Raw genomic sequence first — 23,795 nt, 5'->3', positions numbered from 1 at the left:
GAGGCAGAGACATAGGCAGAGGAAGAAGAAGGCTCCCAGCAGGGAGCATGACCCTGGGATCATGACCTGATCCGAAAGTAGATGCTCAACCACGGAGCCACCCAGGCATCCCTCTAATTCCACTTTCTGAGTCAGATTCCCTAAAAGCAGAACCTGAGTCAGAGGTTCTTATAGCAGTGATTTTGTGAAGTTTATTTTCAGAAGAGAAGTGGGATAAGGTAGATAGAACAGGGAAAGAATTTAAATGAGGATGTCATGAGTCTACCTGATTCTAGGATTATACCATGAGAATTGCACTTCAGTGTTGGAACTACTGGGAGGCCAGGTGCTGATGTTTTATACCCCAATTCAATAATCACCAATTCCAGTCACTGGAAACTGTACCTTCACAGGGCAACCTCAGCAACCACTACACTTAGTTTCATTACATATAAAATGCCATTATTAGATTATCTTAGTGGTTTGACGTGATAGAAAGAATTAACTTTTATCAGTACAAGATATTTGGTTGTAATAAGAAAAAGAAATCCTGATTCTAATATGCTCAACACATAAAGAGGGTTATAAGGTGATGGATGTGTTCATTAACTTTCTTGTGGCAGTAAGTGCACAGTGCATATGTATATAAAGTCATCACATTGTACACCTTAATTTTGTTATTTATATTCTGTAAAACTGCAAAAAAAAGAGTTATCTTTCACTGTAGGGACTTTAGAAGTAGGAATATACAAGAACTGGACAGTAAGGCTTCATTCATTCTTCCACATGGTGGCTTCCTCCCAGATCTGGCTCTCCTATAGTCCAGATGGTTGCAACAGATGGAAGAAATCTATGGATGAATGTATTTAAATCTGGAATATGAAACCTTTCCTAAAGTCTTCTTGTTAAAATATATACAAAGCATATACAAAATGTATCTATAGGTAAAAAAAAAAAGGTAAGATAGTGAAACACATACCTCTCACCCAGGTAAAGAAATAAAGCAGTGCCACAGAGAATCCACTTGATGGTGTCCCAGCCACGTTACCTTCTTTCTCCCCAGTGGCAAACACTATACCGAACTTTGTATTTATCATTTGGTTGATGTTCTTCTATTAGGTTGAATCCTATGAACTTGCCAGTATTTGATCACGTTTGTCCTTTAAAATGGGCAGTGGGATTCAATGTTAATATCACCCAAATGTATCCATAGCCAATGTGTAAATTTTCTTATTTTTGAACAAGTTAAAAGTTAAATCTTAATGAATGCATCTTGTGTCTTGTTTTTCCATCTTTGCGCTTTTGAGGTTCAGAAGTGTTTGTTTTAGCAGTAATTCATTTATTTTCATTGCTTTCTATTCTTATATTACATACAGAGACATTACAAGGTAGGTATTCTTGTGAGGTTGAAAGATATTTTGGTTGGTACTTTTCTTCATGTATAAATAAGTCTGCTTGAGTATTATTACATACATTTTATGGTGTAAAGAAGAATGTTTTATACTCAGGATAGAATTATTATGTGTATGAGGTATACTCATACACATAATATTTGGATATTTCTTTTAAAAAATTTTAAAATTTAAATTCAGTTTAGTTAACATACACTGTATTTTTAGTTTCAGGGGTAGAATTTAGTAATTCATCAGTTGCATATAATACCCAATACTCATTACATCATGTGCCTTCCTTAAAGCCCATCACTCAATTGCCCCATCCTTCCACTGACCACCCCTGCAGCAACCCTCAGTTTGTGTCCTAGAGTTAAGAGTCTCTTATGGTTTGCCTCCCTCTCTGTTTTCATCTTATTTTATTTTTCCTTCTCTTTTCTATGTTCATCTGTTTTGTTTCTTAAATTCCACAGATGAGTGAAATCATATGTTATTCCTCAAAAAGTTAAAAATAGAACTACCCTACAACCCAGCAATTGTACTACTAGGGATTTATTTGAAGGATACAAACATAGAGATTTGAAGCAGGACATGCACCCCAATGTTTACAGCAGCAATGTCCACAACAGCCAAAATATGGAAAGAGACCAAATGTCCATCAACAGATGATTGGTAAAGATGTGGTATATATTTATAATGGAATATTACTCAGCCACCAGAAAGAATGAAATATTGCCATTTGCAATGATATGGATGGCACTAAAAGCTATTATGCTACATGAAATAAGTCAGTTCTCTGGGTATTTCTGAAGACTTACCCTAAGTGGAATCATTTGACATGCTCACCAAAATTTCCTGGTGATATATATTATCACTAACATGTTTTCATTTATGCTGACAATCCAGTGAGCGTAACTTTATTATTGGCATTTCCCTTATTATCTATGAGATTGTCATTTCATATATTTATGGGCCATTTATTTTTACTCTCTGTTAAATACCTGTTTATGGTTTTTCTGTTGAGCTGTTGTCGAAATGGCTGAATTTCTTTCTATTTTTATAGCTGAATAATAATTCATTGTATATACACCAAATTTTCTTTATCTATTCACCTGTCAGTGGACACTTAGGTTATTTCCATATCTTGATTATTGTGAATAATGCTGAAATTAACACGTGAGAACAGGTATCACTTAAAGATACTGATTTTGCTTCCTTTGCACAGGTACCCAGAAGTGGGATTACAGGCTCATACAGTAGTTCTATCTTTAAGTTTTTAAATTGAGGTATAATTGGCATAAAACAGTTTCAGATGTACAACACAATGATTCCACATATGCATATATTGTAAAATGATCACCACAATAAGTCTAGTCATCCATCACCATAGATACAAATAATTTTTTTATGATGAAAACTTTAACATTTACTCTCTCTCTCTTTTTAAAAGATTTTATTTATTGATTTGAGAGAGAGAGAGATGGAGAGAGAACATGAGTGAGGGGAAGGGGCAGAGGGAGAAGGAGAGGCAGACTCCCTGCTGAGCGGGGAGCCGGATGCAGGGCCGGATCACAGGACCGGGATCATCACCTGGGCTGAAGGCAGACACTTAACTGACTGAGCCACCTTGGTGGCCCTAAGATTTACTATCTTAGCAACTTTCAAATATGCAATACAATTTATTACATCACATCCCCATGATGTATAATTGGAATTTTGTGCCTTTTGACCATTGACACACATTTCACCAACTCCTCCGTCCCCACTTATGGCAACCACTAATCTATTCTTGTATCTATGGGCTCAGGTTTTTGTTTTGTTTTTGAACTCAACATCTAGATGAGATCGTATGGCATTTGCCTTTGTCTTATTTCACTGCACATAATGCCTCAGGGTTCATCCATATGTCTCAAATGGCAGGATTTCCTTCTTTTTTAAATGGGTGAATAATCCATTTTGTGTGTGTGAGTGTGCGCGCGTGTGTGTGTGCGTCCACATACATATACCAATCACATTTCTTTATCCATTTATCTGCTGATGGACACTTAGGTTATTTCCATGTCTTGGCTATTGTTAACAGGGCTGCAATGAACATGGGAGTATACATATCTCTTCAAGATAGTGATTTCATCTCCTGCTGATATTATCTCCAGGAGTGGGGTTGAGGGATCATATGGTAGTTCTATTTTTATATTTTTGAGGAACTTCATACTGTTTTCCATAATGACTTCATCAGTTTACATTCCTACCAACAATATGCCAGACTTCCTTTTCTCCTCATTTGTGCCAACACTTGTTATCTCTTGTCCTTTTTTTTTTTTTTAAGATTTTATTTATTTATTCATGAGAGACACACAGAGAGAGGCAGAGACACAGGCAGAGGGAGAAGCAGGCTCCCTTTGGGGAGCCTGATGTGGGACTTGATCCCAGGACCCTGGGATCATGACCTGAGCTAAAGGCAGACACTCAACCACTGAGCCACCACCCAGGTGCCCCTCTCTTGTCTTTTGTATGAAAGCCATTCTAAAAGGTGTCAAGTGCTATCTCATTGTAGTTTTGATTTCCATTTTGTGATGCTTAGTGATGTTGAGCATCTTTTCTTGAACATGTTAGCCATGTGTATGTAAAAAGCCACAGCCAATATACTAATTGGGGAAAAACAGAGCTTTTCCTTTACAGTCAGGGATATCCACTCTTACCACTTTTTATTCAACATAGTACTGGAAGTCCTAGCTAGCAATCAGGCCACAAAAAGAAATAAAAGGCATCCAAATCAGCAAGGAAAAAATAAAACCTTCACTATTTGCAGATGACATGATACTATATACAGAACCCAAAAGACTGCTAGAACTATGTATACCCTTTAGAAAATATCTATTCAGTTTCTCTGCTGATTTTTAAAATTTTTTTATTTTTTTAAAAGATTTTATTTATTTTTTCATGAGAGACAGACAGAGAGAGAGAGAGAGAGAGGCAGAGACACAGACAGAGGGAGAAGCAGGCTCCCTGTGGGGAGTCCAATGTGGGACTCGATCTTGGGACTCCAGGATCATGCCCTGAGCCAAAGGCAGACACTCAACTGATGAGCCACCCAGGTGTCCCTAAATCAAATGGTTTATTTTTTGCTATTAAGTTATATGTGTATTTTATATACCTTGGCTATTAATCTCTTATCAGACACATGATTTATAAGGATTGAAATAGGTAAGCTTTTCATTTAGGTGATGGTTTCTTGCTATGCAGAAGCTTTTTAGTTTGATGTAAACACATTTATTAATTTTTGCAGTTGTGGCTTGTGTTTTTGGTGTCATAATTGTTGCCAAGATGAATGTCAAGGAGCTTTCCCTCTGTTTTCTACTAACAGTTATATGCTTTTCAGGTCTTATGTTTAAGTCATGAATAATTTTGAGTTAATTTTGTGAGTAATGTAAGATAGGGGTTCAATTTCATTCTTATGTGTGTGGGTATAGTTTTTCCAACACCATTTATTAAAGAGATTATCCTATCTCCCTGGAGTGTCCTTGGGTCCTTTGTCAAATACAAGTTGATTATATATGTGAAGGTTTATTCTGGGCTCTCAGTTCTGTTCCATTAGTCTGTGTGTGTGATTTAATGTCAATACCACACGTTTTTTAAGAAGATTTGATTTATTTCAGAGCGAGAGAGATAGCAAGAGAGAACATGAGCAGGGAAGAGAGGGAGAAGGCGGCTCCCTGCTCGGCAGGGAGCCCAATACAGGGCTTGATCACAGGGCTTAGAGGTCATGACCTGAGCTGAAGGCAGACACTTAACTGACTGAGCCACCCAGGCACCCCACCAAACAGTTTTGATTGCTATAACTTTGTAGCATAGTTTGAAGTCAGGATACCTGATGCCTCCATCAGAAGTGTACAGAAGCAATTTCAGGCTTCCAGAGGGGCCCAATCAGATCACAGATATAGGCTGACTAGAGCCCAACCCTTGGGGAAACAGTTGGGAAAGTATGCAGTTAAACACTTTCCAGGAAGAAGGTGGGAGCCTTGTGTTTCTGCCTCCTCCCTCTGTGCTGAGCCCAGGGGGTAACCACAAGAAGTACTTATGTAGCCCTACAAAACTGTCTCATGATTTTCTGTGGTATCTGGGGATTTGGAAATGCCAAGCCCTATTGCTCTCAGAGCTAGAAGATTTGGGAGCAAGCTCCTGGAGTTTGTCATACAAATTGGGTCCCCATGTGTGTGGTCTTATCCCTTCACTCCTCAGAGCTGAGTTGGGGATTCTCACCCGGCGGTAAGGTGCTGTCCCATGGGTGGGTGGGGGGGTTGATGGTGTGAGCATACTTCAGCTTTTCCCACCTCTTTTGAGGTAGGTATTTTCTCAGTGCTCTGATATGTAGGAGTTACCCAACCAGTTTCTGGATTTTTCTCAAAGGGAATTAATGCATGTGTACCTCTATGGTAAGTGTGTTCCCAGGAGGAGGGGGATCAGGAAACCCCTCTTCTGCCATACAGCTGATCTTGGTGAGAATTCATTAGGTTTAAACATTTAACAAGGCCAATATTAGGTTAAATTTATTTAATATGTAGTATTGGGCAATGTAAAGGAGTGATTTAAAAAAAAGGACACATTAGGGTCCTATCAAAATGACAGTTTTGGGGATCCCTGGGTGGCGCAGTGGTTTGGCGCTTGCCTTTGGCCCAGGGCGCGATCCTGGAGACCCGGGATCGAATCCCACATCAGGCTCCCGGTGCATGGAGCCTGCTTCTCCCTCTGCCTGTGTCTCTGCCTCTCTCTCTCTCTCTCTCTCTGTGACTATCATAAATAAATAAAAATTAAAAAAAAAAAACAAAAAAAAAAACAAAAAAACAAAATGACAGTTTTGTACGATAAAAATGACAGTTTTGTAGGACAAAAGATGATCAAACACTGGAAATCAAATACTGGTTGCATCAATCTGATACGTGTCTCTATGGTCACATTTCCTCTTCCTTTTCTGTTTTTTCTTCTACCTATTTTATAAGGAAACATATGATGTCTATTTAGGGCTCACCTAGATAACTCAATGTAAGTGCATCCTTGGCAAAGACCCTTTTTCAAATAAGTTCCAATAACATTCATCCTTTTATCATGAGTTACTAATCACAAATTGGGGGGACTAGGAGTAGACCTATCATATTGAGGGCCTCCATTTCACTTCCTACAGATGTGCTTTGGTTGATTTCATCGAGAGGCCTAGTCTCATCTAAAACTGGGAAGGAGAGTTTTCTGTCTCCTGGCTTCAGGTTCAAGTATGACATCTATATTTGCTGCCACCACCTTGTGACTTGAGGAGAACCAGTCTTAGGACAAAGCCACCAAATGGAGAAATGGAGTGAAGCCCTGTCCCCTGTTCTTGTACATTTCTTATCTCTGAAGTCCTAGTAATGACAAACAACTGTTTCTTGTTTGACCATATTATAGTCAGGAGTATTCTTCTTATTAGAACTGAAGTTTTCCTCACTGATGAAGCACAAATAACTCACAATTATTTAAAGCTGAGATGATATCATCATACCAATCTTATAGATAACAAAACTGAGTATAGTGGGTGTTAATGTTGCCTCCCAGGGATACAATTTACCAGTGACTGGTCTCCATCCTTACTAAATTGGGGTGTGACAGGTAAGCTCCCTTACTTCACTGTAGGCCTGACTTTGGGTTTCAATTGACATGGTCTGTCATGGGATAAGGTGGAAGCCAGTCTGCAGATATGACCCCAGTTGTGCTTCTATCCTTTACTGAGCTATCCATATTCTACTATTTTCCTTCTTCTGAGAGTCATGCATGCAAACATTATAAAACTATGACCTCTGCTTCAGGTTCTACCCCTAGGGAACTGAGAAAAAAACTTGAAATAAGAAGTGAAATAATCTGTCAAACATAACAAAGCTAAATAAAAATAAAAGTCAGGCTTCAAGTCTAAGTTAAAATGCATGTGGCCATTACGTTACCTAGTCACATTACAAGCATTTGGTTACAGGTGAATTATACATCTTGGTTCTCCTGTGAGTCCTAAAACTGATTTATTCAGTGGCCATTACGTTACCTAGTCACATTACAAGCATTTGGTTACAGGTGAATTATACATCTTGGTTCTCCTGTGAGTCCTAAAACTGATTTATTCTAACAACCAGCCCAAAGTACATGGCACAATCACAGAAAGGAAGGTATCCTACTGAAAAGTTTCTTCAAGGCACCCTGCATGTCACTGTTTCTCAGACTGTAGATAAAGGGGTTCATCATTTGAGGAATCACGATGTACATCACTGAAGCCATGGCAGTCTTCCTGGAAGAGTCACTAAGTGCAGAACTAATGTATACTCCAAAAGCTGTCCCATAGAAGAAGGACACAACGGACAAGTGAGAGCCACAGGTGGAGAAAGCTTTATATTTCCTGCCCGCTGATGGCATTCTCAAAACAGAGGAGAAAATTTGAGTATAAGAGAAAATAATTCCGGAGAGAGGAACACCCCCAAATAAGCCAGCTGCAAAATATGCCAGAATATCATTGATGAGAGTATCAGAGCAGGCAAGCTTGACAATCTGACCAAGCTCACAGAAGAAGTGGGGGATGTCCACTTCCTTACAGAAGGATAACTGTAGCACCATCAGACTGTGGAGCAGGGCGTTGACAATGCTAATGAGCAGTGAGAGTACCATCAGCAAGCCATAGAGTTGGGGGTTCATGATAACAGTGTACCTCAGGGGATGGCAGATGGCCACATAGCGGTCATAGGCCATTGCTGCAAGGAGAAAATTTTCTAAACCAACAAAAGTCAAGACGAAGCAGACCTGGGTGAGGCAGCCTGTGTAACTGATACTGTGACTCTGTGCTTGGATGTTCACCAGCATCTTTGGGATGGTGGTTGTACTTAAACAGATGTCAGTAAAGGACAGGTTGGAGAGGAAGAAGTACATGGGGGTGTGGAGGTGGGAGTCACAGATGACAGCCAGGATGATGAGCAGGTTTCCCAGGATGGTGGCCAGGTATATGGACAGGAACAGGCCGAAGAGTAGGGACTGCAGTTCTGGATCCTCTGTCAGTCCCAAGAGAAAGAATTCTGAAAATACTGTTTGGTTTCTGGGTCCCATGTTGTTGATGAATCTGATGGAAAAGATGGAGTGAAAATCAAATAAAATGAATGGTCCCTGGATGAGCCACAGCAACATCACCTGGGAATTGCTAGAAATACAAACCTGGTATCACTGCAGATATACTGCTGATAAACTCTGAGGTTGAGGACCAGCAATCTGTTTTGGCAAGCCCTCCAGGTGAATGTGATATATGACAAAGTTTGAGAGCCAGTGATTTTAGAAAAATGAAAAAAAAAAAAGCTATTGAGAATCCATGTGAATATTTCAATCATTTCCTCTTCTAATTTTTCCCTCTGTCATAATTTCCCAGTCTTCTTGCCCTTCTCCCTCTATTGGCCCTTATTTTTATTGGGCACTATCTCTTCCTCACACATTGTGCTAAGTGCTGAGTCTGAAGTGAATTGAATGAGTGGTATTTATTTTGGAAATATTTCTTGCCTTCATGCAAATGGTAAGATGAGAATGAAGTTATCCATTCTCTCCTGCAGAGTCTGCTCTCCAAACTTAGACATGCTCAGAATCATCTGAAAGTTGTGTCAAATTACTGATGATAAATCATTATTACTCCCTTCACCCATGAGGACTCTTAGGTGAGGTGAGATTATATCATGAGTACAGATTATGGCAAAGACTAAGTCTGAATTCAGGTCATATGACTGCTGAGTTGACCATCCGTTTTTTAAAAGTTTTTATTGGAATTCCAGCTAGTTAACATACAGTGCAATATTAATTTCAGGCAGCAATACAGTGATTCAACATCTCCACACAAGGTGATCAACGCAGGTGCCTTCCTTGATCCCCATCATCTAAGCTATTCCCCCCATCCCTTTTCCTCTAGTAACCATCCATTTGTTCTCTGGATTAAGAGTCTGTTTCTTGGTTTGCCCTCTCTTTCTCTTTTTCCCCTTGCTCATCTGTTTGGTTTATTAAATTCCACATATGAAATGAGTTGACTGTCTTGACCAACCATTGTTAACACTTCTGGATGACACAGCGTTAGCATTCCTAAATCATCTCTCATGTAAGTTCCTTTCAAAATTTTAATATTTCCATCTTGAGAAATGCCTTCAATCTTTCCCCTCACCTACAAGGCATGTCCATTTCTACCCATGACATAGAGTTGTAGTGTGAAAAAGTGTAGAAAGTCATGGCATCCATTCAAGTATATGCCCTCACCTGAGCATAGATTTTAAAATGTTGCTTATCAGCAATGTCCACAATAGCTAAACTGTGGAAGGAGCCTCGGTGTCCCTCAAAAGATGAATGGATAAAGAAGATGTGGTCTATGTATACAATGGAATGTTACTCAGCCATTAGAAATGACAAATACCCACTATTTGCTTCTATGTGGATGGAACTGGAGGGTATTATGCTGAGTGAAGTAAGTCAATCAGAAAAGGACAAACATTATACAGTCTCATTCATTTGGGGAGTATAAGAATTAAAGGGAATAAAGGGGAAGGAGAGAAAATGAGTGAAAATATCAATGAGGGTGACAAGACATGAGAGACACCTAACTCTGGGAAATGAACAAGGGGTAGTGGAAAGGGAAGTGGGTGGAGGGTTGGGGTGACTGGGAGATGGGCACTGAGGGGGGCACTTGGCAGATGAGCACTGGGTGTTATGCTATATGTTGGCAAACTGAACTCCAATAAATAAAAAAATAAAAAAATAGAAAAACAAATAAATAAGTCTTTATTTAAAAAAATTAAAATGCTGCTTATAAACTTGAAAATCATAAGACTTCTCCATGGAATTGCTACTCATCTGCATTAGTGATGCATTGTAAGGCAAACTAGGCAGGTATGATAATGACATTCTCTGTTCTAAGGGGACTTTTCTGAGGGCACTTGATGGGATGAGCACTGGGTGTTATACTATATGTTGGCAAAATGAGTTTAAATTTAAAAATTTTTAAAAAATAAGGGGACTTTTCCACCCAAAGTGGTAGGTGACAGATCATTAAAAAAAATAGCTAATGAAAAAGAAAGAATTAAATTCATAGACTCCTCAGGGAATAGAGGAAAATTTAAGCAATTATTGGTCCTTGGAAGACAAAGACTTTCAAGACAGTGCAGATTTATATGGTACTTATAAGATAATCAAGTGCCCTAATAGAAGTGCTTCTGTAAAGCAGTGGTGCTCTCTCACCTAGGGCCGATAGAAGTGGCCATGACAGCCTTTATCATTTGGCGTATTACTTAGATTCAGAACTCTGAATTTAATCCAAACTAGCACTTGCTTTGCGAATGGGGAAAGCCTTTCAACTGTGTGGAGGTCTTGGTGTCCTCAATGTAGAGTGGAAACTGTCATCAAATCTTATGGGGATGTTGCAGTGATGAGCAGTGCATAGAAGAAAAGCAGCCAGCACAGCACTAAGTATATAGGACCCCCCTAATAACATTTGCTATTGTGTGTGTAGTTTTAGATCTGTGAATGGTGGCACCTGGAATGTTTCATTTCTCGGAAGAAAACAGTAGGGTGTGCAACAGAGGAAAGACAGTAAAGAGAGGAAGTACATCCCTAGCATGATAACTGCAAATTTCAGAGAAGTGTTTATGAGCTGAAACTCTAGCTGGGATTCTTTATTGTGTAGAAAAGGAACGAAATGCACAGGAATGATACCAATATTCATTTGGCATGGACAGATGATGAATTATATAGCAGTTAAAATGAATTAAAGAAAAATATGATTAAGAACACATATATTCTTGAAACTGTAAGGTATGAAAATCTTATATACACCTATTAAATTGAACTTATTAATTTTATTTTTTAAAAGATTTTATTTATTTATTCATGAGAGACACACACACAGAGAGGCAGAGACACTGGCAGAGGGAGAAGCAGGCTCCATGCAGGGAGCCATATGTGGGACTTGATTCCGGGACTCCGGAATCAGGCCCTGAACCAAAGGCAGACGCTCAACTGCTTGAGCCACCCAGGCATCCCTATTAATTTTATTATTAAATTTTCATTATGTTTATTTCATATACTAGATATGTCTGATTCCAAAGACAGCATATAAAATTCCTTCTCCACAATTGCTTTTTCTTTTTTCTGCTCTAATCAAGTAATCACAAAAAACTTTAGCAAATAAAGTATAAATCTTTACGGTGACATTATCTGATCATAAATTAATAGAAGTATAAGTAAATAATAAAAAAGATTATTTTAAAAAAGAAAAAATGAATCAGATTTATAAGTTGATAAAAAAGAAAAACCTATAAACATTCGTACGACAAAAAGTCTATAGCATGAGAAAACTCTAAATATATATTGAAATCTCCCAGGTAGTAATCCCTAATAAAAATAAACCCAAGCAAAGAATAACACAGAGACAACAATGAAGTGCTGGGTTTCCCACCTGTTGACGTGATCAAATTTAGATATTTCACTGTCCTCATTCTGAGTGTTTTTATTGCAATAGATAGTGGAGATATAGGTGAAGTCCCCACATCATAAGTATGCACAATCCTGATTCTTTTTCTTCCCCAGGAGAACCAGTACACTAACTTTATGTACATTATTCCCCTGAAATTTTTGCTATGATTAGTAATATCATTTTATAAAAACTTACATTCTTTTGCATTTTAAAAGCCTTATATAAATGGAACCATACAGTACATGCCATTTAAAATGGGTATGCTTCTGCAGTTTATTTTTTGATTTTTTTCATATATTCAATCCCATTCACTGATTTTAATTACTAGAGAGTCTTACACAATATTGTTACATCATGGTTTATTTCCCCATTCCCTAACTGATGGATATTATGGTTGAGGCCTTTTATCCTATGTATGTTTATGAAGACATGTATAATATAAAACTATGAATGGGGGATACCATCACATTCAAGACTGTGTTGTCTCTCTGGGAAGGGGAGAACAGGAGGGGAAGAAAAAGAGGTGCATATATATTTACTTTTTTTTTTAACTTTATAGAAAAAGCCTGAAGCCAATATAGCAGAAAATCAACATTTGGTCATCTGGAATGAGTGGAAGGGTGTTCATATGTTTTTTATTATACATCTCTGCTATTGTGATATAAAATTCTTGGCAATTTTATGATGATGAATACATGTACTCAGAGGGTAGCCGGCTATATCTGCCTGTACCTTGACTCTTTTCCTTGTGTCCTCAAGGGAACTACAGGGATAATACACTCTTCTATGCAACAATATGTCAAGAACCAGGAATGCAAGTAAAAGGAAAAGCTGGCCCAAATTCTTCCCCATGACCATCACAAGAATTCAAGTAAATGTGGGAAAGTGTATAATGCCCATCTTGTTTTAAAAGGGGCTGATTTTTGGGATACCTGGGTGACTCACTCGGTTAAGAGTCTACTTTTGGCTCAGGTCATGATCCCAGGGTCCTGGCCTCCCTGGTTAGCGGGGAGTCTGCTTCTCCTTCTCCCTCTGCCCCTCCCCACTGCTCATGCACACGCTCTCTCTTTCTCTCTCAAATAAATAAATAAATAAAATCTTTAAAAAAATTTCTCCTCACAAGAAATGAATGTGAGGTGACAGATGGCAACTAAACTTAAAAAAGGGGGGCTGATTTTAATCAGAAGGAAAATATTTTCTGTCATATTTTAGAGAGATTGGGGACCAACTGATTGAGACCAGGGTCAGTATCAGTACAAATATACATAGGAACTTGTGAACAGGAAGACAGGCTAGAGTGCGTGGGACACTTGGTTCTCATCATTCCATGTATGCACACTCCTCATTGCTTGCCCTGGATGAATCTGTAATAAAATAACCTGCTCCTCGTACAGAAGCATTACCTAAAGGACTTTCAGTTACCTGGCTGGCGTCAGTGTGAAATGATGTATCACATGTTACCTAGATATAAAGATGGAAGATCTGTCTTCAGGAAGGGCAGAGAGACAAAGTGAGGCAATGGGCTCCTGGTCAAGAAAGATCATTCCTGTTTGGAGTCTCAGGTGTGCTTCTTCTTGACTAGGTAAGGGCTATGGAAGTGTTCTATCCCTGGGGAGTCAATATCCAAAGCTCCTCATTAGACAATATTTTTAGTGTCTTTCTGATCCATAGGCTCTGCAAATCCTTAAAGACCAAGACTAAGAAGAGAGGAATTCATGATAGCTAATCCATGAGCCTATGAGGCCAGGTGTATGTCATTTTCCCTGCCCATTCATGCTTACCTCTCTCTCATACACCTTGCACACATTTACACACACTCTTTTTTTAATGAGTTCCAGGCTTCTTTTCTTAAAGTTACAGAGAGAGACATCACTATATGATTAATATCTTGAAGCCTAATTCCAATTTTAAGTGTGTAAGTATTATTTATGTACTGGGTATAAATAATATATTTATAAATATAAAGATATTGTAAAATTCAAACTCCTAGGGATATTTCACTTTTAGAGTCATCAAATATTTCCTGTACCTGTTTTCTGTTCTCCATCGGAGAATCTCATCTATTCACTGTGATCATTAGGGCTGTGATCAATACAGACAGACTTAATACTCTCTTTTTAAATTTTCATAATCACCTGGTCCATAGATACAATGTACATTTTTTCCCAGTGTGGAGTTTTATATTGAATTATGGTTCTTCATTTTTTTATTCTGTTATGATAAAGTTCAGTGTCACTGAAAGGAAGTACTGTGCAGTTTGTCCATCACCCAGAGATTTCAGGTGTAATAATAGATGTGGATGGTACCCCATGTTAATATTAATAATAATACTTGAAAATGTATTTCTTTAAGCATTTCAGTATTTTCACATATTCACCAATGTATTTCACATTTTAACTTTCTTTTTTTCACATTTTAACTCTTTCTAATAGAATTTTCTTAAGCCATATTTTGAAAATATATATTTTTGAAAATAGACATGACAAAATGGCATTATAATATCACTCTTCACAACACGTAACATGTAACACATAACACATAACATGTAAACTTCAAACACACGAATAATAGGGAAATATGAAGACTTAGCTGGGCTCAAAAAATGATAAAATTTTCCACATATTACAAGAAAATGAAACCATAAATGGTAAGTGGGATGGGGGCAAGTGATTCTGCTGGTTTATGTTCACAGGTAAGTGGATACTTATTCTGGGTAATGAAGATTAAAGAATGAAACCGGACCCCAATCTTACACCAATCACAAAAGTCAAATATAAGATCTGAAACTGTAAAACTCCAAGGACAACATGTAGGGGATAATCCATTGATTTTGGTTTTGGTGATGATTTTTTTGGATTGGACATGAAAAGTAAAGGCAACAAAGCAAAAATAAACATGTTGGACTACATCAAACTAAAAAGATTCTACATAGGAAAAGGAACAATCAACAAAATGAAAATGCAACCTCTGGAATAGAAGGAAATCTTTTCAAAGCTCATATCCTTAAGGGGTTCATATCCTTTCTATATAATGAACTCATACAACTCAACAGTAAAAACTCAAATAATCCTTTTTTGTATATTTTTTATTGGAGTTTGATTTGCCAACATATAGTGTAACATCCAGTGCTCAAAAACTCAAATAATCTTATTTAAAAATAGGCAAAGGACCTGAATAGATGGCAACTTAAAAAAAGACATACAAATTGCCGACATGTACATAAAAAGGTTCTCAACATCACTAAACATCAGGGAAATGCAAATCAAAACCTCACTGAGATATTACTTAATACTTGTTAACTTGGCTGTTACCAGAGACAACCCACAAGTAGGTGGAGAAAGGCAACCCTTTTACACTATTTGTGGGAATATAAACTGGTACAGCTGCTATGGAAAGCCATATAGCAGGATCTCAAAAAATTAAAACTATTTCTAAAAGAGACCCAAATAAATGAAAGAATATTCTATTTTTAGATAGATATGCACAATGTCATAGAAACGACAATTTGCCTTAACTAACTTTATAGATTTAACGGAAATTCCGAGATGTTATTGTATTTTGAGAGATTGATTTTAAAATTTGTATGAAAGAGCAATGGAGAAAGAATATTTGATTTGAGGACACATAAGAGGAAGGAGTAATTGCTTTAGTATGTATCAAGATTAATTATGGAGACACAGTAACTAAAATGATATGGTTCTGGAGCAGAGTGAAAAATAGAACCAGTGAGACCAGGAAATAGGAAGATTTTATTGAGGACAGAATCAGTGGATGGGTTACTTAGGACAATTGCTGGGGAAGGTGCCAGTCAACAAGAGCCTTTAGGTTGTAGGGAATCAAAATATTTACATCAAAATTGCTTAGCAGACGCTGGCATTGTTGCAGTACTTGTTAAGATTATCAGGATAATTGGTGAAGGAACCAGACCTTAATTTGCCAAATTCCTTACCTTTCTCAAATTCACATAGACTGTTTGTCTCAAGCTGAGACTGAAAATGCTATGTTTTTCTCTCTACCTCTCTTTTTCAAATTTATTTTTTACTTTTTATTTTTAAGATTTGTTTTTATTTACTTTGAAGATTTATTTTATTTTGTTTATTTGAGAGAGAGAGAGAGAGAGAGAGAGAGAGAAGCTATGAATGGGAGGAGGGGCAGAGGGAGAAGAAAACTCCCCACTGAGCAAGGAGCCTGATGTGGGCTTGATCCCAGGACACTAAGATCATGACCTTACCCTAAGGGAGATACTTAACCGATTGAGCCACCCAGGTGCCCTATTTTTATGTATTTGAGAGAGAAAGAGAGAATGTGTGAACAGTGAGAGGAGCAGAGGGAGAGGGAGAGGGTGAGAATTCTCCAACTAACTTCCTACTGAGAGCAGACCCTGATATGGGGCTCAATCATAAGACCCTGAGATCACAGCCTGAGATGGAATCAAGAGTTGGACCCTTAACCAACTGAGCCACCGAAGTACCTCTCTTTTTTTTTAAATTATATATTTAAAGTGTACATAATGATGATTTGATATACATACATAATGGACTTATCATGCTGAGCAAGCTAATTACCATATCCATCTTCTCATATAGTTACCACTCTTCTAGTGTCTAGTGGTTAAGAGTACAACAAATCTAGGCTGAGGCCAGTCCTCTGGCTATAATGACACCCTTGTTCAGTCCTTTCCCACCCTATCCTTCTGTCACTAACATTTTCCTGAGAACCTGTCCCCTAAAATAACCATAGACAGAATCCATTCTACTTCAATGGTTCCCAAAAATCAAGCTCAGAGTGTTCACATACATCCTCAAAAACACCAAAGCTAGAGAACCCAAAGTCAGTTTTCAACCTAAATTGAACTACCTTTATGGTATTTAACCACTGAAACATAAGAACTTGTTGAGGGAAAGGTCAGACAACCTGATCACCCAGTATTCCTGTACTTTGACTCATCCTAGAAGCCCAAGACTAAGGCAGATGACACAGTAGCAAACAAGATGAGTTTCTTCAAGGCTCCCTTCATGTCCTTGTTCCTCAGGCTGTAGATGAAGGGGTTCAACATTGGAGGGACCACGGTGTACATCACTGAGGCTCTTGCAGTATCCTTGGAAGAATGAGAAACTGCAGAACTAATATATACCCCAAAAGCTGTCCCATAGAACAAAGAAACAACTGAGAGATGAGCCCCACAGGTGGAAAAGGCTTTATATTTCCCCCCAGCTGATGACATTCTCAGAGTAGAAGAGACAATTTGAATGTAAGAGAAAATAATCCCAAGGAGAGGAACACCACCCAATACACTGGTCACTAAATACATCAGGATATTATTGATGAGGGTATCAGAACAGGCGAGCTTGATGACCTGAGCAAGTTCACAGAAAAAATGGGGAATTTCCAGATCTGTGCAGAAGGAGAGTCGCAACACCATCAGACTGTGGAGTAGGGCATCTGCAATGCTGATGATCAGGGTGAGTAGAATCAGCAGGCCACAGAGGTGGGGGTTCATGATGACTGTGTACCTCAGTGGATGGCAGATGGCCACATAGCGGTCATAGGCCATTGCTGCAAGGAGAAAGTTTTCTAAGCCTGCAAAAAACAGGACGAAGCAGACCTGGGTGAGGCAGCCTGTGTAACTGATGGATTTGCTCTGTCTTTGGATGTTCACCAGCATCTTGGGGATGGTGGTGGTGCTGAAACAGATGTCAGTGAACGCCAGGTGGGAGAGGAAGAAGTACATGGGTGTTTGAAGGTGGGAGTCAGAGCTGATAGCCAGGATGATGAGCAGGTTTCCTAGCACAGTGACCAGGTATATGGTCAGGAACAGTCCAAAGAGAAGGGGCTGCCATTCTGGATCTTCTGAGAGACCCAGAAGGAAGAATTCTGCTACACCTGTTCGGTTTTCTGGTTCCATGTTCTTGATGAGACTGATGGAAAAAAGCACAGAGGAGAACACGTAACAGAGGTACAAGTATCCCTTGTCTTTAGAAAATCCTGACATGAATTGAATATTATTTCTTTTCTTATTAAAAAGAAAATAATATTCAGGTGTAGTTTTTATTTGAATGCCTGGGTGACTCAGTGGTTGAGCATCTGCCTTGGGCTCAGGGCCTGATCCCTGGGTCTTGGGATCGAGTCCCACATCAGGCTCTCCACAGGAAGCCTGCTTCTCCCTCTGCCTATGTCTCTGCCTCTCCGTGTCTCTCATGAATAAATAAAAAAATCTTTAAAAATAGTTTTTATTTAAATCCCTGTCATTTAACATAGAGTTAAACATAGAGTGTAACACTATGTAACATAGTGTTAACATAGAGTGTAATATTAGTTTCAGGTATACACTATAGTGATCAAGACTTCCATAGAACACCCAGTGCTCATCACAGAACTTAATATTATTCATCTTTTCTTTTGCCTTTTACCTGTCTTGGTCTCTCTCCTTTTCTCAACCTCTTTTGTTTTTGTCCTCCTCTTTTTTACATTCCTCAATTACTCCAAGTTTATTTGTTATTTTCTCACACCGTGCCACATAATAGGAATAAGATAGGAAAAATATATGTTTTTATTCCTTCAAAATTCTCCAGCTTCCAATTAGCAAGCAGGAAACTCAAGACCCAGCAGTATTAAATCAGGGTTTTAGTAATAGCTGAGTAATATTACATTGTATACATATACCACATCTTCTTTGTCCATTCAGCTTTTGAGGGACACTGAGGTTCCTTCCACAGTTTGGCTATTGTGGACATTGCTGCTATAAACATCGGGTGCAGGTGTCCCGGCATTTCACTGCATCTGTATATTACTCATCCATTAGAAATGACAAATACCCACCATTTGCTTCAACATGGATGGACCTGGAGGGTATTATGCTGAGTGAAATAAGTCAGTCGGAAAAGGACAAACATTATATGGTCTCATTCTTTTGGGGGATATAAAAATTAGTGAAAGGGAATAAAGGGAAAGGAGAGAAAATGAGTGAAAATATCATTGAGGGTGACAAAACAAGAGAGACACCTAACTCTAGGAAATGAACAAAGGGTAGGGGAAGGGGAGGTGGGCAGGGGGGTTGGGTTGAGGGGGGCACTTGGCAGGATGAGCACTGGGTGTTATGCTATATGTTGGCAAACTGAACTCCAATAAAAAATTTTTTTAAAAAAGATCAGGGTACCAAAAAAAAAAATAAAATAAAAAAATTAAAAAAAAAGATCAGGGTTTTAGAGCAGGGTTTCTCAAACTGTGCCTTGCATCAGAATTCATTCGAGGGTTTGTTAAAACTCACATTACTGGCTCCCCCACTCTGAATATGAGATTCAGGCTTGGGCATCAGGCTCACAATTTGCCTTTCTAACAAATTCCCAATGTTGCTGCTCACAGTCTGAGTTTTACTTTGAGGACCCCAATTCTAGAGCATAACAGATTGTGGGCATGGAAAATCTACTTGACTATAGGTTGGAGCAGACCCAGCATAACTATGGGGGAAATGCTGGCCTGGTCATCAACTCTGCAGAGTGAGCTGGCTGGGAGTTCAAACACATGACTCAGTTAAGCCTCTTTATACTCTTTTTTTTCATATTCCTTCCCTCCCTCCCCCTACTCTCCTTCCTTCCCTCCTTCTTTCCTTCCTTCCTTCCTTCCTTCCTTCCTTCCTTCCTTCCTTCTTTCCTTCCTTCCTTCCTTCTTGGAAATAATGCTCTGCTTTTATTAACTCATTCTTAGTTACAAAGTAGACTCTACCATCACCCTGTAGCAATAATTATTGAGAACTCTAGATTTAAACATGGATCATCAAAATCTGCCTATTGAATATCCCATTTCCATTTCAGTGTCTGGTCATTGGATTCTATAACAAAACCCTTGCTATGAGGCACTTGGGTGACTCAGTGGTTGAGCATCTGCCTCCTGCTCGGGTTGTGATCCGGGGTTCTGGAATCAATCCCCACATTGACCTCTCCTTGAAGAGCCTGATTCTCACTCTGCCCGAGTCTCTGCCTCTGTGTGTCTCTCATGAATAAATAAATAAAAATCTTTAAAAAACCCTCTTCCTATAATTGTTGTAATTAATGGTAATAGCGGATATTATAAAATAAATATGAAAATTATTTTAAACTGCACACACTACCTCTAACACAGCATCTGTTGCCAAGCATGTCCTCAGTTCTTTTCTCATGCTGATTTTATTCCGTCTATGGCCGGATCAGTCAGGTGCTTCTACCATCTTCCTGTTTACCCCTGACTTCACGAAGAGAGAAAGGTCAAGAGGCACCTGGATGGCTCAGTTGGTTAAGTGTCTGCCTTGGGCTCAGGTCATGATCCCAGGATCCTGGGATTGAGCCTGCAATAGATTCCCAGCTCAGTGGGGAGTCTGCTTCTCCCTCTCCCCCTGCTTGTGCTCTCTTCTACTCTCTCTCTCTCTATCTCAAATAAATAAATAAGATCTTTTAAAAATTAAAAAAAGAGAGAAAAGTGAAGTTATGGTTACAAAACCTTGACACTCCAGTGAGATGTGGTGCAGAGAATTAAATTCAGGCTTCCAGACTTTGGAGCTGAACTCAACATCATGTGATGTGGTCTCTGACGAGTGAAGATTTAGGTGTCCTATAGGGTTGATCAGACTTCAGCACCAGCTTTTTGAAGTTTCCCTCTGCATAAGACTGCGAGTGGAAGTCAAGAGCTTCCCTGCCTGAAGTTCTTCTAATTTCCAACAATGTAGGTAGTACGTAAGCAAGTGATAGCTTCAAAACAGGATCCACACTCAGAACCAGAGATCAAGATTATCATATAGTATTTTAGGCTGTTATGGTTATTATTTCAATGAGATTCACTTTTCTTTTAACATTAGGATATTAAAACATTCTCATAAGGTTTACATAACACATCTATATTTTCCACGCCATACTGAAGAATTTGAGGAAGAAGGAATTGCATGAGGTCTTGAAGGAAAGAAAAAAGTTAAAAAGCAAAAATTTGTTAATGTGTTAAAAATCAGAATCCTGGGATAAGAGAGAGAAAATCTACGGACACTAATGTCCGGGCTGTTTGACAAGAGTGTACTTCTTACTGTAGTAAGAAGAGGAGGAAGATTGTCAAGTTAGCTTTAAGAAAGAAAAAGGAAATTGAGAAAGGTATATCTGGATACCTTAAATGCCTTGCTAGTTGGGCTTAAAGAATTTAATTCATATAAATGGGAGCTTAGTGCCCCTGGAATGTGAAGCACTTGTTATTTAGGATGATGGGGACAATTGGATGAGAAAATGAGACCTTATTTTTAGGAATTACTTACTTATCCCTGACCCCGGGGACCTACACCCCCCACAGCAGTAAATGAAATAAATACATGCACACTCTTTTTTGTTTGACCACCAGTCACATTTTTCATACATTTTTTAAACACTTAATTTTTTTATATATTAGAGAGAGCACACTGAGCGAGTAGAGGGAGAGGGGCAAGCAGCCTCCATGCTGAGTGCAGAGCCCAAAGTGGGGCTTGATCTCACCACCCTGAGATAATGACCTGAGTTGAAATCAAGAGTTGGACTTATAACAAGTGAGATATCCAGGCATCCCTGCCAATCACATTTTTACATGCAAAGCAATAGAAAAAGACTACAAGCAAATTCAAATTTTAAACTAACAAGTGTGATAATTATCTTTATTAATAGGCAATAACTTCCAAGAAAATTTGGAACCTTTTTCCTTTCCAAGATAACTTAATGAGATCAGCCCCTTTCATTTCCCTCTTTTTATGGTAGATTAAGGAAGTAATCTGTTCCTGCTCAGCAGTTTAACTGACTTTCTCTTGCCTTTTTTTTTTTTTTTTTTTAATACCGATTCTGTCCCTGTGGTATAATGGACAATTTTAAGGAAAGAAATGTTGAACACCATTCATAGAAATTCAGATCCTCTATGTGTTTCATCAAAGTTTCATCAAGTGTTTCATCATGTGCCATCAAAGTTAGGCAGCCTTGGCCACTCGTTTCCAAAGGAATCCTTAGTTTATGTGTCAGGAAGAACTCAAGGATACTTCTGTTTTCTTTGTTAGAGTGAGTTCCTGAGAATACCATTATTGTATCATCCAAATAGGCAAGACATGGCTATGTCCTGGGTGCATCAATGGATCTGCCAAATATTCTCATGAATCAATGTTTTAGAAAAAAGTCTGCAAAAGTCTCTTCTGTGAACAGCTCATTAAGGTACTAATACTGAGGAGCTGAACGGCCCTAGGTAATCTCTGTTTCACCAATGAGAAAATATGAGCCCTTAGCATGGAGTCATGAAAACAAGCAACCAGTAATATCAATTAATATTTCAATTCAGGCACATATGAGTTTGATTCTGTCTCCAGCACTTTCTTTGTAAAGAAGGACAATTTCTTTTCAATTGTGCAAGAAGCCTCAGACTCATTTGGATAATGGGAAAAATTATAAAACCTTATGGGAATGTTGCAAGAATGAGTGATGTGTAGATGAAATCACTAAGTACAATGTTTGATATATGAGACACTCTTAATATTTCCTATTGTGATTTGTTTCTGCCATGGACACAAGTGTACCATCTGGCATGGTTCATTTAAAAGGGGAACTATTAGGAGGGGCAAAGTGTAGGAAGAGAGGAGAAACAACCATAAACATGGCAACCATAGCATGACAATCATAAATTTTAAGGAAAAACGGATGTGTTGAATCTCTTTGGGGGATAATTGCTTACATAGGGAAACCAAAGTGAACAATCTGAATGAACATAATAGTTAATTCTCATTTCTCATGGACATATGATAAAATGTATAGCATCTAAAATGAATAAATTAGGCTCAGACGTATCAACACAAATATTAAAAACTCCAAAGAGAAAGTAATTTTCCTAACAAGACCAATATTATGATACGGTTTAAATGTTTTAAAATAGCACTGATCTTAAAACTTTAATTTCTTACTATAAAGCATTTCACGTATACAAAAAGCACAGAGAAAACAAAGTCCTGGGTATCTGCCACTAAGGACCATTAAATTAAAATACATTGCCATATTGGCAGTAAATATTTTAAGAATCAAAGTAATATGTATTTATTTTTTCATATCCTTTTTTTTTCATATCCTTAATAACTTTTTCTTGCCCAAGGGAACTACCATACTGAACTTGGCATTTATGATTCCCTTATGGTTTTAATAGTTGAATACAAATGTATAACCTTTTGTTTTACATTTTAAACTTGACATATTGTACATTTTACATTTAGTTTTAACAATAATACACTTAATGTCTTGGTACATTTTTCTCTGGTTCATTAACTTTAAATACCTTACTTTATTCCAGTGTCATATCACATCACAATTTATTTGTCCTTTCTTTAACTAAGAGGCATTTTACTGTTGCCTTTTATACACACACACAAACACACACAATGTGCAAACAATTTAAATAACATGCAGAGAATAACCAAACTCAAGACTCTGGTTGCCTCTGGGAATGAAAAGAACATAAAGGGATGCTCTATTAATTCATATTATTTTGTTACTTTATTTTTTTTTTTTTTTTATTTATGATAGTCACAGAGAGAGAGAGAGAGGCAGAGACACAGGCGGAGGGAGAAGCAGGCTCCATGCACCGGGAGCCCGATGTGGGATTCGATCCCGAGTCTCCAGGATCGCGCCCTGGGCCAAAGGCAGGCGCCAAACCGCTGCGCCTTTTTGTTACTTTAAAAAACATTTAAATTTTAATTACAGGATAGTTAACATACCCTGTTATATTAGTTTCAAGATGTCCAATATAGTGATTCAACGATTCTGTACATTACTCAGTGCTCATCATGATAAGTGTACTCTTAATCCCCTTCACCTATTTCACCCATGCCCAACCAACTCCCCTATGATAGCTATCAGTTTGTTCCATGTTATTTTGTTATTTAAGAGAAGAGCTCTATGTGGAAAACAGTATGGAGGTTCCTC

The 23,795-nt window shown here is 38.2% G+C and overlaps 2 protein-coding genes across 2 annotated transcripts; both read right to left on the bottom strand.

Annotated features, from left to right (window-relative positions):
* Positions 1 to 7,538: 7,538 nt before the first annotated feature.
* On the bottom strand, positions 7,539 to 8,477 carry LOC121496094 (olfactory receptor 7G2-like). Its single transcript, XM_041764340.1, has one exon. It carries the CDS (start codon positions 8,475 to 8,477, stop codon positions 7,539 to 7,541), a length of 939 nt encoding a protein of 312 aa, XP_041620274.1.
* Positions 8,478 to 16,813: 8,336 nt separating this feature from the next.
* LOC121495044 (putative gustatory receptor clone PTE03) lies at positions 16,814 to 17,770 on the bottom strand. The gene has a single exon (XM_041762345.1). It carries the CDS (start codon positions 17,768 to 17,770, stop codon positions 16,814 to 16,816), a length of 957 nt encoding a protein of 318 aa, XP_041618279.1.
* Positions 17,771 to 23,795: the final 6,025 nt, after the last annotated feature.

Source organism: Vulpes lagopus, chromosome 7, assembly GCF_018345385.1.
Source record: "Vulpes lagopus strain Blue_001 chromosome 7, ASM1834538v1, whole genome shotgun sequence".
Classification (NCBI taxonomy): Eukaryota; Metazoa; Chordata; class Mammalia; order Carnivora; family Canidae; genus Vulpes; species Vulpes lagopus.
Note: the sequence above shows the minus strand (reverse complement) of the source record. Positions and strands in the feature narration are given on the sequence as shown.

What these genes read in the sequence shown, in the direction of transcription:
- LOC121496094 (XM_041764340.1), bottom strand. Translation starts at nt 8,477, where the DNA reads ATGGGACCCAGAAACCAAACAGTATTTTCAGAATTCTTTCTCTTGGGA.
- LOC121495044 (XM_041762345.1), bottom strand. Translation starts at nt 17,770, where the DNA reads ATGGAACCAGAAAACCGAACAGGTGTAGCAGAATTCTTCCTTCTGGGT.